Here is a 14,449-nt window from a genome sequence, read left to right as displayed (position 1 = left end):
TATAGTTTTTTATTATTTCATTTGTTTGTTTGGTTTTTCCTCAGACTCTAAATTAACTAAAAAGGTTTGTACAGATGAATCCTGTAAATGTAAATATACCAGTGGTAGACAGTAACAAAGTAAATGGAATTCAACATACAGTTCAGCATCAGTTTAACAGCAAGCAGAGCATTTCAATAGGAATAAATGATGGAAGAAACTCCAGACTCGATTGTGGGTTCTTCCACGTGTGTTGAGGAAGAAACCACAACACACGTGGGATGATTTGCATAGTTTTTTGGAAGTAGTTGAAAAGAAGGTTTTGTGCTTGTGATCATTGTAATAGAACTTATTTGTAATGTTTGACTCATTAATATCATTCTATTAATAGATCAGTGTGCTGAGAGTCACATTCGAGTTTTTTTCCACATAAACTGAGTTTATTGTGGCAAAATTTATAATACGAACATTAAAGCCATAATAAATCATCCTACTTTGAAGGCAAATACTTTTGATACCTTTGTACTTCTACTCAAGCGTCAGTTGAATAAAGGAAGCACTTTAACTTTTACTGGAGTCATATTTTATTTACCTCAACTTTAACTCAAGTACATGGTTTGTGTACTTCCACCATTGAAATCTACACATTCAGAAAGATGGGGTCATATGTGTGCGTCAGAACCGATCTCTGTAACGAAAACGTAAAAACATGCCTTCTATCCCTATCTGCATTTGTATCCCTTTATAACACATTCACTGTTCATTCCGCATAATGTGTTTCTAATCGGATTGCATCCCGAGTGATGTCATTAGCGACGTGGGTTCACACTAATGACAGGTTTGAGCAAAAACTGAACGCTGGGGTTCATTCTGCGATTCAAATCTACGATCCTGTTAATTATTTTTTTTTAGATATGCTTCCATTAAAAGTCATTTCGAGTGTCATGCCCGTGTCGTATCCTTGCTGCCTTCCTCCCCTGTTAATTAAGAAGGAGTTTTTTTGCTTGCTTTATCTCTCACATGCTTCGAATAAGAATAATTTAGTAGACCAAATTTCCTCTCTACATGATCTCCATTACAGATTACTGATAATGTTCACTTCTCTGTCTCTCTCTCTCTCTCTCTCTCTCTCTCTCTCTCTTGCTCTGTCTTTCATCTGCAGGAGTTCCTCTGGTTTTTATCCTCCTCTGGATCGTCTCCAGGGTGTATTTCGAGGACACCGAGTAAATGCCTTGCTCTTATTCACAGTCAGGAATGAACTGCTTGAGCAACTTGACCTTGATATACTTGATGTCCATTAGAGCTCAGTGGTTTCGCGTCATCATTAGTAGCACAACACAAAACCTTTTTACACTGGTGTCATGTTGAGCGTTGAATTCTGATCTGATAAGTAGTGCACCGTCTTCATTCTTACAGATGCTGGGACGTTAATGAAGATTCTCCGTACTGGTGGATCATCAAGGGTCCGATTGTTGTATCCATAGGGGTAAACTTGCATTCACGTGTATATGCATTACATATAATAATCACAGTATTTTATACTATTTGATTGATTATTTATTTTCCTCTAACAGCACATCTGCAATGTTTTATTCCTCACATCATTTCTTTACAGAATTAAATTTGAATTTTTTTATTATATTTTTTAACAGATCAACTTCCTGTTGTTCCTGAACATCATTAGGATCCTGGTGCAGAAGTTGAACCCGCGTCTAATCCAGTTCAACAACTCGTCCCAGTACAGGTTTGGAGTCTCTCCTGATTTAGGATTTAGAGTGCAGGATTAAAGATTAATAATGCACACATTTACTTTTACATACTTTTCGATTCATGTTGGATTCAATCTTAAAAATATAAGATTGTTTTCCAAATTCAGTAGTCATATTAATCGAGCATCTGATTATATATAGAAGATTGAACTGATTGATAATTGCAGGTGTACATGTTTATTGGATCTGTGATGATCATAAATTTTGAGTTATTTTATGAGTTGCTCAGTAGCTCCTGGTTCTATAACCACAAATGACTGTAAAAGACTGTAGAAAGATCATTACTCATAATCTTACACTCCAGTGCTCATGTTAGTTCTCACTCTCCAGTGTTCTGTATTGTTTAAAGACTATAATTACAGTCTTGATGTCACTCAAATGAGGATGGGTTCCCCTTTTGAGTCTGGTTCCTCTCAAGGTTTCTTCCTCATAACATCTAAGGAAGTTTTTCCTTGCCACAGTCTCCATGGCTGCTCATCAGGGATAAATACACACCATCCAGCTTCACTGTTAAATTCTGTAAAACTACTTTGAGACAATGTCTGTTGTGAAAAACGCTATAGAAATAAACTTGATTTGACTTGACTTGACTTGACTTGACTTGACTTGACTTGACTTGACTTGGAAAATAAATATTTCATGAGAAACCATAATTAAAGACTTGTAGATTTGGTTCACATGTTTGTAGAGTACATTTGGTTCTCAAATCTTGGATTACAAAAATGTAGGCAAACATGGGCAAATATGGTTTAAAAAAAATCCAATGTTTGGTGACTGTTTGCTTCATTGGGCTTTTTTTTTTTTTTAGATTGCGATTCTTTAAATCATTTTCGTGTTCACATGTTCAATCAAGTTTTACATGTTCATTTCTTCCATTGCAGTGTTTGGAGCGAATTTCATTTTATGAACATTTAAAAGAAACATAGTTTTTAAACACATTTTCTATCTATTTTTTTTTATGTTTAATCGAACCGAATTACAGTCTTGCTGAAGTATTACATTTATATCAGACTAAGAGTTCAAACCAAAACCTAAAAAAAATGAAATTTCTGATAGCTTTTAAGTGTGGGCAAATAAATAAATAATGATACAAATATATATATAAAAAAACAACAACAATATGAAAGCTTTTATAAATGGATTTGAAGTGTTTTTTTCTCCCTAACATCACATTTACCTCTAATGGATCCACACAGCAAATCCGACCATTTTTTCCCACAGCTGGATATGGAATTGACGTCAGCGTGGTCATGCTTTTCTCTCTGTTTACCGTATGGGTCAAACACGATGCGTCTCTCTTGGACGATGTGTATTATTCCATCATTTTGGACGCTTAAAATCTAAAAGATGGTTCTCTTCGATGAGATTGTAGCGATGCCTCATTTGAATAGGGAGTAATCATGCTGGATAAAACCTGCCGGATGTATAGAGGGCAGGGGGCAATCAGGCTTGATACATGACCAAGACAAAAGCTTTTGAATTCCTTTTACTGAAAGGCCAATGAATAATTGTGTGTTTTCATCAGAGGAAAGAGACGGATCCTTTTTTATTTTTTCCATATGTAGAGCTGATAGATCGAGCTATCAGATTCATAGAGACGGGCTTGTGTGCGAGTAAGAGAGCGATAAAGTGGGTTAATTCCCTGTCAAAAGTAACAGAAGATGAATACAATGCCTTTTGTCACAAACTTTTGACTCGACATGACATCTGGTTTGTGCTCCGAGTCTTCAATACCGCTTTACATGTCGGGTTTTGACAGATAGCCAGCACTTTCAGAACAATATTCCTATTCTGCATCAGCTGCTCGATTGTAACACCATCGATACAACTGACAGACTTTTCGCAGGTGCAAAATGAAGTAATAACTTTCCAGTGTCTTGGTATCCACCTCAGCACTATTTAAAACCCCACAAAACCCCAAAAACAGACTCTAAAATCTGGTTGAACATCTTCCCAGAAGAGTGAAGGTTTTTATATCAGCAAATGGCGACTCCATGTGAAATGGGATGTTCGAAAAGCACACACAACTGTTGCGAAGTGATTGAAAAGTTGTCTTCTGCACAGTCATTTCAACATCACCATAAACCCTATTTGTGTTCTTCACCTCACGTAACGACGTACCTACACTATATGGACAAAAATATTGGGACTTTTCCAGCCATTCATGGTTCTTCCCCAAACCTTTCACAATGTTATAGGGACACACTTGTATAGGACGTCTCTGGAATGCGATTGCCGTAGATTTTCTTTTTAAAAGAAAATCCAGCTCCATGAAGATATGCTTGACCATGGGTTGGAGTGAAAGATCTGCTATAGATCTTAAACCCTATTGAACACATTTGGGATGAATGTGAATGCTGACTGCAGCCCAGGCCTCCTCACCTTCTCACCTGACTTTACTAACACAAGCCTCACAAGTACACACTCCAAGTGTGAACTATCTTTCCAGAACATTGGAGGATGTTATAACATCAAATTGTGGAATGGGATGCTCAGAAAGCAGCACATACCAATCTTGTGCTCAGGTGTCCACAAACGTTTGTGTATATTGTAAGAAATATAATGCCAGAGTGGTCGGAGTGGTTTATTCTTCTTACACCACAGTAGCAAGAAACAATCATTGCCGTAGTGTTATCTTTAGTTTTCTCATTCTTGAAGTAAACAAAACAATGTCGAAGACTTTCCCATGTTGGAAAACCTATTGACTGTTGCAAAGGGCTGACATCCTGGAGACTTCCCTCCGTAAATGTGAAGTAAATATTGCATAAAAAATAAATAAATAAATGTTTGAAGTTGACTTCTTATATTATATGGAGAGTTCGCTCCACACATGACACTCGTACCAAGATAATGAACCTGTCTTCTGGACCAATCAGATTTAAGAAATTACAAAAATAATGTTTTATTAATGTTTTGCAAGAATAAGTGAAATAAAGGGTTAATGCATTTCCTGATGTCGGCCGACCGCTCAAATGTCACCAGCGCCAACTTGTTCGGTTTGAGACACGCTGCCCTTTTAAATATAGAGCAAAATCGAGAAAAAGGAGCTGCCGTTAATCTCCCCTGCCGTCCTTCAATCTCGAACGATCAGATTTCACACGACGTTCAATTCCCATCAAGGTTTCAACATGTCAGTTTTGCGAACTTTTGCCATTTGCATATGTTCAGACGTTATTCTGCCTGTTTTTTAATACCTTTCTTTCTCTTCCCCAGGCGATTGACTAAGTCCACGCTGCTCCTCATCCCCCTGTTTGGGACTCATTATGTGGTGTTTAACTTCATGCCAGACTACACTAACATCGGCCTGCGTCTGTGTTTAGAGCTGTGCCTTGGCTCATTTCAGGTACTCATCATACACACTATCACTTCACCTTTACACCTTTACATTATCGTACAATGGCACGATTGTAAGTCACGTTCCTGTAAAACGTTTGGACACACCAATGGTTTTGAGACAAAGCCTTTTTGCCTTTTTTATATGCAAGAAATTAGGTATCATAAAACACAAAAACACACAAGAACTCGACAGTGGAAGTTCTGTGGAGTCCAAATGTGACAGTTCTGGACTAAACAGAAGAACTCGTGAAAGATGGTGAACAGGAGAGAAGATGTTAGCAGACTGCCTCACCCCTACTGTCCATCTTAGAGCTGGAAGATTAAAGGTTTGGGGTTGTTTTGGAGACTTATTCCAAAAAATAAGAGCAATCCAGAACCAACTTGGCTACCATTCCGTCTGGACTGCGGAAGCAAACGGTGCTCTGTAAACTCGTCGTCTGGAGTGATATCCATCATGGAATAATATCAGAGGCAAAGTATTTCAGCTGAACGTTTGGTGAGGGAAGCTCGATTGAGATGGTTTGGACATGTTCAGAGGAGGGACACGGGGTATATCAGTAGGAGAATGCTGAGGATGGAGCCACCAGGAAGGAGGAAAAGAGGAAGACCAAGGAGGAGGTTTATGGATGTGGTGAGGGAAGACATGCAGGTGGTTATGGTGAAAGAGGCAGATGTAGAGGACAGGGGGTATGAAGACGGATGATCCGCTGTGGCGCCCTCAAACGGGAGAAGCTGAAAGAAGAAGAAGAATTTTGGAGAAACAAACTGTCCGGATTCCGAGAGTGTGGAACATTGATAGATGTTTGTTTGGTTAAATTACATCATTTGTTGCATAGAAACAAAATGAACATGCATATGTCTCTGAAAAAACATAGAATTATAAAACTACATGCGTGTGTATATATATTTATATTTAATTTGGACTCACAACAGCACTGCATCATTTCATTATTCACATAAACCTGTGAAGTTTCTCCAAATCAATAAGCACCAAGTTGCCACAGAGTTTCAACATGTTCTTGCTCAAAGAACATGTTCGATGTTAACATGTTAAATTCAGAGTTCGGGCCTTTTATTAAAAGACTCAGACGAGTGTATAACACATTTTCTCACCCTAAACTTGAAGTGCACCGCGTCCCTGCTACATCGGCCACCGTTCTAAATTCCCACGGCTGCCCCTTTCCTCACTTTATTCTCCCTAAAAGCAATAATAAACCCACCCGCAAATCTTTTTGCCATTTCCAACCTGTAAAATGCGCTGTTTTTCTGAGAAATATTTCAGAACGAGCAGGTAATTACTACAAGCCGGACAGCGCATGCAGCGGCTTTAACCTATTAGTCAAGTCAAGTCAAGTCAAGTTTATTTGTATAGCGCTTTTCACAACAGACATTGTCTCAAAGCAGCTTTACAGAAAACAACAGTGAAGGTGAATGGTGTGCGTTTGTCCCTGATGAGCAGCCGTGGCAACAGTGGCAAGGAAAAACTCCCTTAGATGATATGAGGAAGAAACCTTGAGAGGAACCAGACTCAAAGGGGAACCCATCCTCATATGGGTGACATCAAGAGTTTGGTCATAAATCTTTCAACAATACAGAACAATTTGTGATCATCATAGATCCAGCATCAGCTTCTCCATGCCAGGGCCTTTAAACACTCGGCATCTACTTCTCCATGATCATCCATAGGTCCATAATCTTCACGAGGTGGGACGTGACTGGAGCTGGCCAAACCTCAGGATGCCTCGGGATGGGGAGAGAAAGAGAAGCAGTGGAGAGGAATTAGCGTAGCTGCTGTTCATGATATTAACAGCACAAGTTGATAATGTGCATGTGATCAGATGTTCTGGAGCACAAGGTTGTGATGTGATGTGTGTGATGTGTGTTATGTGTAGGCTTTGCTAAAAAGATATGTTTTTAATCTACACTTAAACTGGGAGAGTGTATCTGAACCCCGAACACTGTCAGGAAGACTATTCCAGAGTTTAGGAGCTAAATGTGAAAATGCTCTACCACCTTTAGTGGACTTTGCTATTCTAGGAACTACTAGAAGCCCAGAGTTTTGAGATCTCAGGGAGCGTGACGGATTGTAGCGTGTTAAGAGACTGGATAGATACATGGGAGCCAAACCATTTAGTGCTTTATAAGTGAGTAGCAGTAGTTTGTAGTCTATTCGAAACTTAACAGGAAGCCAATGTAGGGACGATAAGATTGGGGTTATATGATCGTATTTTCTTGACCTAGTAAGAACTCTTGCTGCGGCATTCTGAACTAACTGAAGCTTGTTTATTAATGATGCAGGACATCCACCTAGTAATGCATTACAGTAGTCTATTCTAGAGGTCATAAACGCATGGACGAGCTTCTCTGCATCAGATATAGATAACATATTTCTTAGCTTAGAAATATTTCTAAGGTGAAAGAAGGCTGTTTTTGTAACTTGATTGATGTGATTATTAAAAGATAAGTTGCTGTCTAAAATAACTCCCAGGTCTTTTACCGTTGAACTAGTAGTTATAGAACAACCGTCTAAATGCAGGCTGAGATGCTGGAGCTTCTGTGTACTATTTTTTGGGCCGATGAGCAAAATCTCCGTTTTATCAGAATTTAATAGCAGAAAGTTATGGGTCATCCAATCTCTATTAGATGTTTTAGCACAGTGGCGTGTAAAAACCTTTGTAGCAAAAAGTGCAATCCTTAGTGTAACCTGCTAAGCAGCAACCGGGATGCAAGCAGAACATAACACATCACTCCATAATAGTTTATATTCAGTACAGTGAATTTTAGATTTTAGTCCAATTTAGTTTTTATGTATACACAAACTAACTTTGAATCCATCCACACCTGGAAGTAAGATACATAATGCTTTTTGAACATCCTATTCCACATTTAGTCTCCATTTGCAACTTATAATGACCTGCACTGTTCTGGGAAAATGTTCCTCTAGATTTTGGAGTGTGCTTGTGAAGATTCATTCAGCCACAAGGGTGTAGGTGAGGAAGCCTGGGGTGTGGGACGTTCCAATTCATTCCAAAGGTGTTCACCGCTTCACAATGCAAACCATGTGAAGCAGATCTTCATGAAGCTTGCTTTGTACACAGGGGCTTTGTTATGCTGGAACAGGTTTGGGTCTCTTAGTTCAAGGGTTCTAGTTCAATTTGATGATGAACCACTAAATATAGGAAATGAGAGCTCTGTAGTTAAGGCTCTGGGTTACTGATCGGAAATTCAAGGGGTTTCAAGCCCAAGTATTGTAAAGCTGGCACTCTTGGGGCACTTGGGCAAGGCCCTTAACCATTTGTGATTCAGGGGTGCTGTAACATGGCTGACCCCAGCTTCCGGATATTTTACTGTGCTGTAATGTTGTCAGGAATCCACCAGCCACACCTGCACCAAATCCACCTATCACTCCAGGTAGCGCTCCTACCTACTCACCACCTGCACCTGGCACTCAGCAACCACCACCCTATATAACCTCCGTTCCCCCACCAACTCATTGTCCGTTCTACAGTTTCGGCTGAAGAACCTTGTCGGACTACCCGAACTACAGACATTACGGTTCTGGTTTGGATTAATATTGTTTGAGGGACTGTTAAGTTCTATGAACTCGCTCCTCATCGTGTTCACCAGGTTCAGTCTAACCTGGAGTTTATGTTTGGTTTGCCGTTTTCTGCCATTTGTTGTTCATTAAAACCTTTGTTATTTGCACTTCGTTTTCCGACACGTTCTTCCGCCTGACTAATGTACAAGGAATGTACATATATATGGAAAATAAACAAATGTTAAAACTCTTATTACTCTTTATGTAGCAGTTGCACTCAAAAGTCTGATTTATAGAACACGAATCTGACAATCTGAAGCCAGTTTATTTTCAATAATAGCATATAATAGGACGTTAATTCACGACAGATTTTTCTTTTCATCTTTTTGTTTAAGCTGGAAATTTAGATCCAATGCCACTTTTACTACATATAATTATAATAATGATGATTAGTGTTCAATATACGAATGAGTGCAAACTAAATATGAATTTCCGTTCATGGGCGAAACCAAGAGAGAGAGAAAGCAGTCATCAAACGGCAGAAAGGAGTTTAAGATTTGTGCAGACGGGACTCAGACGCGACTCAGACGGGAACGACTGTGTGATTTATTGATTTGGAAGCAGTAAGATGGCGGGAAGATCATTTTATTTACTGAAGCGGATTGAAAGTTCAGCAGGACGAATATTTGATTAAATGTCCCTGTTGTCACGTTTCAAAGGATTCTCGAAGTTTACAGTTGACCTGACTTTACTAAAATCTCACAAGTCTCCATGACCACTCTTTAGAATCCAGTGAAACATCTTCCCAGAAGAATGGAGGTTTAACAGCAAATGGAGACTAAATGTGGAAAGGCATGTCCAAAAAAGAACACAAGGTCGTCCACCTCAGTGTCCACAAATATTTGCCCATACACAATACATATTTTTATGAATTGCTCTTTCTCGGGGGAATATTTCCCAGCAATAAAGGTCTTCGGGTAATTACATAATTTTACAAATGAAAGGCGTTTATAGAGTATAATTACTCTATTATGTCCAATAGAGAGTTTCTGATTAACGGGTAAAGTGGTGCAAATGTCTGTGGATTATTGATTTGAGATCTTTGCATATTTTACATGTTTATTTTAAGAAAAAATATATATATATTTTTTTTCAGTTTGAAAAAAAAAAAGGCAATATTTACATATTTTGTATTAAATGTCTTTACTATGTTTATTTGTCACTGTTTTTTTTTTATTAAGGGCCTCATGGTAGCAATTCTGTACTGTTTCCTCAATCAAGAGGTGAGGGTTTTCTCAGCAACTTAATCACACGTATTTATCTGTTCTAAATCTACCTTAAAGTTTTTAATACTCTAATCAGCATATGAACGCTTTATGCAAATGTATGTTTATTATTATAGTGAAACCAAACTCAACATAGAGCATGAAGACAAAATCTTCTTGTTAATGTTTTAAAGTAATTATGGTGTTTTAAACAGAACGGAACCAAACTGAACTTTAGCTATGTTTCCACTCAGACGGTTTTATTTGCCGGATGTGTGTGTCATGGCGGATTTATGTGCTTGATATGAGACTTGGCACAGCAGTAAAACAAACGTTGAGTGATTAGATATTCTTTTGTGCTGGAGTTTATTATTAGTATATCCTCCTGCGTGTGTGTGTGTGTGTGTGTGTGTGTGTGTGATAATCTGGTATCCTGGGAGACTGGTCTGGTCTGACATTTATAGACAAGCAATTTGTTGTTACACATAATATTGCATATATATATATATATATATATATATATATATATATATAATGAAACTGTGTCTGTATTCAAAAGAGGTTTTCCTCTTTTCCGTGTAAATATGTATGTGAACATATGTGTGGGTCTCTCAGGTCCAGAAAGAGGTGCGTCTGATTTGGATGCACTGGCAGGAGAGCAGTTATGGAGTCGTTATCGCTGGAGCCAAAGGCAGTCAGATGGATACACCATTTTGATTCGGTGTCTACGTTTGACGCACAAGAGACTCTGGGGTTTTTCTATTTTACTCATTTAGCATTTCCTTTGCCCACAGCAAGCCAGCAATACTGCTCCTGTTATCAAACGATCGCTTCGCTGCAGTGATCCAGGCTTCACATGGGACTCGCTTTTAGTCCAGGAGCTGTAAAGCAAAGCTGCTGGAGCAGAATTCAAGAGAGGAAAAAATAAACGCATGTGGCATTGCCTTGTTGAAAAACAATATTTTTCGAAAACGTGAATAGCTATTATTGCTTGCTTCGGAGCTCAAAACGTGTAGATTTTTCCCATGCTTACTCTTTTTTTTATATAAATACATGTGTATATATGTGAGGTGTGGTTCAAATCACGGCACACGAATGCTAGCCGAGGTTTAATCTTTAATCCTGGATGTTAGCATTTCGTTCTGCACGTTTCTCACGCTTAAAAATATTTGCTCCATCTATTTTTTTTGGAATGCTGGTTAATATTGATTTTTGTCTGTCATGTGAAATTCCATTGAACATCTCAGAAGGCTTGTCTAAAACATCCTTCATGAGTTTCTGAGGGATTTATGAATAAGACACAGGGCCGAGCCGAGCGCAGTTTTGGCCTGAAATGAAGCCGATTGACCAGAGTAATAGTATACTGTATTTTTCGGACTATAAGCCGCTACTTTTTTCCTACGTTTTGAACCCCGCGGCTTAAACAACGAAGCGGCTAATTTATGGATTTTTCCTGGGTTTTTCCCGGTTTCACAAACTTCAAGCCAAAAAACTGAACCCTATAACATTAGATCAATGAAATTTCCGAACGGAAACGAAAAAATGCACCTCACCTGTGTTCTGAGCTGCACGGCATCGGGAGAAAAAACGTTTTTTTTAAACGTACGACGATGCCAAAAGATAAACTCCCGAGAGAAATAGTTGTGAAAGGAAGGAGGAAGACAGTAGACATTGACTCGAGTGTCCCGAGTGGCTTTCCAACTGTAAAGATGTAGGAAACACCTTGACATTGTGTTTTAAAGCATTATGATGAGACTGAGACGATTTTTGACGTAGACGCTAGTTATAATAGAGCATTTTGGCAATTTTTAAATTTCCAAATGATACAACACAAATTTCATTCTTCCACCAACGATTTAATTATAACTACTAAAATGTTAATCCCATTAATAGGTGACCAAATTTGTTTTAAAATCTGGAGTTAATCTTAAATCTGGATTATTTTTAAATGTGCCATTTGTCTGTCTAGTTGTCCTTTTTGTGTCCATGCTTTTGTACTAAAAGGCTGCTAACGTTTTCCCGTTAGAAAAGGTTTTTTTTTGTTTTTTTTTTACGGAAAAGGAAATGAAATCAGAAAAAATGGTTTGTTGTCATTCTGTGCCCTGATATAATGTTGCTTTTTATCCTCCACTTTTATCCTCATTTATTCTCCTCATACTTGCTCGTTTTAAATATATTCATACAGAATAATGAAGTAAAGCATGCCATTTTTGGTCTTCTTTTGTGTTTATAGTTTGTTTATGTATTATTGATATTTACTGCCTGATAAACACAGGTGTAAAAAAAAGAAATTAAAGTGTAAATTTCTATGATGCAACTTTTCTGGCTGTGTAAAAATATTTCCTTATATTTCACTGAGTCTGGTTGTGTTTTTTAAACAATTGATTTGTATGTAAATTAAAACAATTAAATGATGAAAAAACGAAAATGTGGCAATCATGCAGCGCCCTCTAGTGGGGCATCAATGAAAAAAGGCAAAAGTGGAGTTTTTTTTTAGAAAATGTTCTTTTCTTTTCAATAAAAAAAACCTTTGTATTTCTACTGACACTGTCTGTGTGATATAAGTAAAGAATAAAACAACAAGGGCTGCTCTTATTGGAAAGTCATTAATCATTTATGCTCTGGTGATGTTTTCACCCCAAAGTAAATTACTTTCCTATAACACCATGAATTTTCTCTTGTAACAGAGCAGTTTGCCAATAATTACATTTAATTGTCATATTAATACCAGTCAGTTGTTCTGTTGTGGAATATAAAAAAAAATAAAAATTATATTATTATAGTTCCTGATAACATTTCAGCAGATACTGTATACAACGGAATTCTCACTAGTCTCTCTGTTTTCTCTTAATAATATGGAAAATAATACAAATAAGTACAACTCATCAGTCATGAAGACATTCTTTTCTAAAGTGATCTATTTTTTAGACAACTACACAGGGTTGAGAGCCTCACCCAGGGGCCCAGTAATGACAGGATGGTGTTATTAGGATTTGCACTAGTGACCTTTCAATCCCAAGTCCAAAACTTTAACCAGTGAGTGATCACTTCCCTTCATTTTATTATTAATGTCATGGTCATGTTGATATGATCACTTTTGGCACAATTATCTACACTGTAAAGTTTCTCATTTTAAGTTTTAAATGTAAGTTGTTGTTTTATTTATGTTTATTAATTCAATTTATTATTATTTGCTTACATTTGAAGAACCGTGCACAGTATGACATGCAGCGAAACGCTTTAACGACTTAATGATTATAAAATTGCATGAAGAATGGGAAGAATAAGATTTAAAGAATAGAATAAAAATGTCAACAACAAAAAAGTCCAATAAAAAAGATTGGAATTATTATAAAAAAAAAAAAAATTATTTCCATTTATATTATTATAGTTAAGTTAGTTATTTAGATTTGTGTCAGAACTTTTTCCTCTATCTATCTATCTATCTATCTATCTATCTATCTATCTATCTATCTATCTATCTATCTATCTATCTATCTATCTATCTATCTATCTATCTATCTATCTATCTATCTATCTAAGAAAAGAGGAAAAAATGGAAATGCAATTTGGAAACCTTGTGGAAAATCAGGACCAGCTTGATGTCTTCTTGTCTTGGTTTGTTTCATGTTTACAATTTTTTTCAGTTTTTCTCAGTTGCTTTGGAGCATTTTCATGAATCATTCTTAATATTTACAAACCAGTAAGTGCATTTCTTAAAAACAATTTGTATAAACAGCAACACGTAATGAATTACTTACAAAAGCCTGTACTTTTCTCAAAATCCTCAGCTCATCTCTCAAAAGTAAATATTTGTGTCAATGATCATCTCATGGGCATCAGAATGTCACGTCCTTTTATCATTGTTCACAAACAAGATTATTAAAATGTGACATTCATTAGTGACCTTCAAGATTCATCTGCACAATGAATCAATTCAAGACACGTTTACAGAAAAAAAGAAGATAAACTTGACAAATGATGACAAATGGTTTAACCATTATATATTCAGTGACTCCAGTGAGAACCAGTATACAGTTTTTCTTATTTGCTTTGGAGCATTTCTCTAATCATCCTTAATACTTTCAGTAAGTACATTTTTTTTACAAACAATTTGTACAAACAGCACAGCACATTGGATTTCTTCCACAAAAGTAAATATTTGTGCCAATTAAGATCTCATTGGCATCAGAATGACACGTCCTTTTGTCAACGTTCACAAACGAGTCAAAATGTTTAGTCATGTTGTCAGTATGACGCTGCACAGTTTCAGGATGTATTGATAGAAACTACGGTTTGGGTTACAACGATTAAAAATGCACAAAGTTGATTTTCATCTGTACGACGTCTGTGAATTTCAGCAGCACAAATTCATTGATTTGATTGCTTTTTTTGGTTTATATTAATTGCAAGAGACCGGAGAGGATTCACACTTTTACTGTACTGTATTGGTGTTTGTTTGTTTCGCAGTTTTTTATCCATTTTCAGATGTAATTCTGTGTTTTGTTCTGTCTGTCGCCAATTGAAGGTTCACGATATTCACGATATTGTTTTAGAGAACT

At 37.1% G+C, this 14,449-nt stretch overlaps 1 protein-coding gene across 1 annotated transcript in view; it reads left to right on the top strand.

Annotated features, from left to right (window-relative positions):
* ghrhrl (growth hormone releasing hormone receptor, like) overlaps positions 1-11,547 on the top strand; it is a 40,807-nt gene extending 29,260 nt beyond the window's left edge. The window contains exons 8-13 of the mRNA XM_083521409.1: positions 1,142-1,202; positions 1,396-1,465; positions 1,632-1,723; positions 4,962-5,091; positions 9,864-9,905; positions 10,503-11,547. Of these exons, the coding sequence (XP_083377535.1) occupies positions 1,142-1,202; positions 1,396-1,465; positions 1,632-1,723; positions 4,962-5,091; positions 9,864-9,905; positions 10,503-10,604 (497 nt within the window). The 3' untranslated portion in view covers positions 10,605-11,547. The remainder of the gene's footprint in view (positions 1-1,141; positions 1,203-1,395; positions 1,466-1,631; positions 1,724-4,961; positions 5,092-9,863; positions 9,906-10,502) is intronic.
* The last annotated feature ends 2,902 nt before the right edge of the window (positions 11,548-14,449 follow it).

This window comes from Silurus aristotelis (assembly GCF_946808225.1).
Source record: "Silurus aristotelis genome assembly, chromosome: 19".
NCBI classification, from domain to species: domain Eukaryota; kingdom Metazoa; phylum Chordata; class Actinopteri; order Siluriformes; family Siluridae; genus Silurus; species Silurus aristotelis.
The sequence above is the reverse complement of the archived record's forward strand: the minus strand, read 5'-3'. Positions and strand labels throughout refer to the sequence as shown.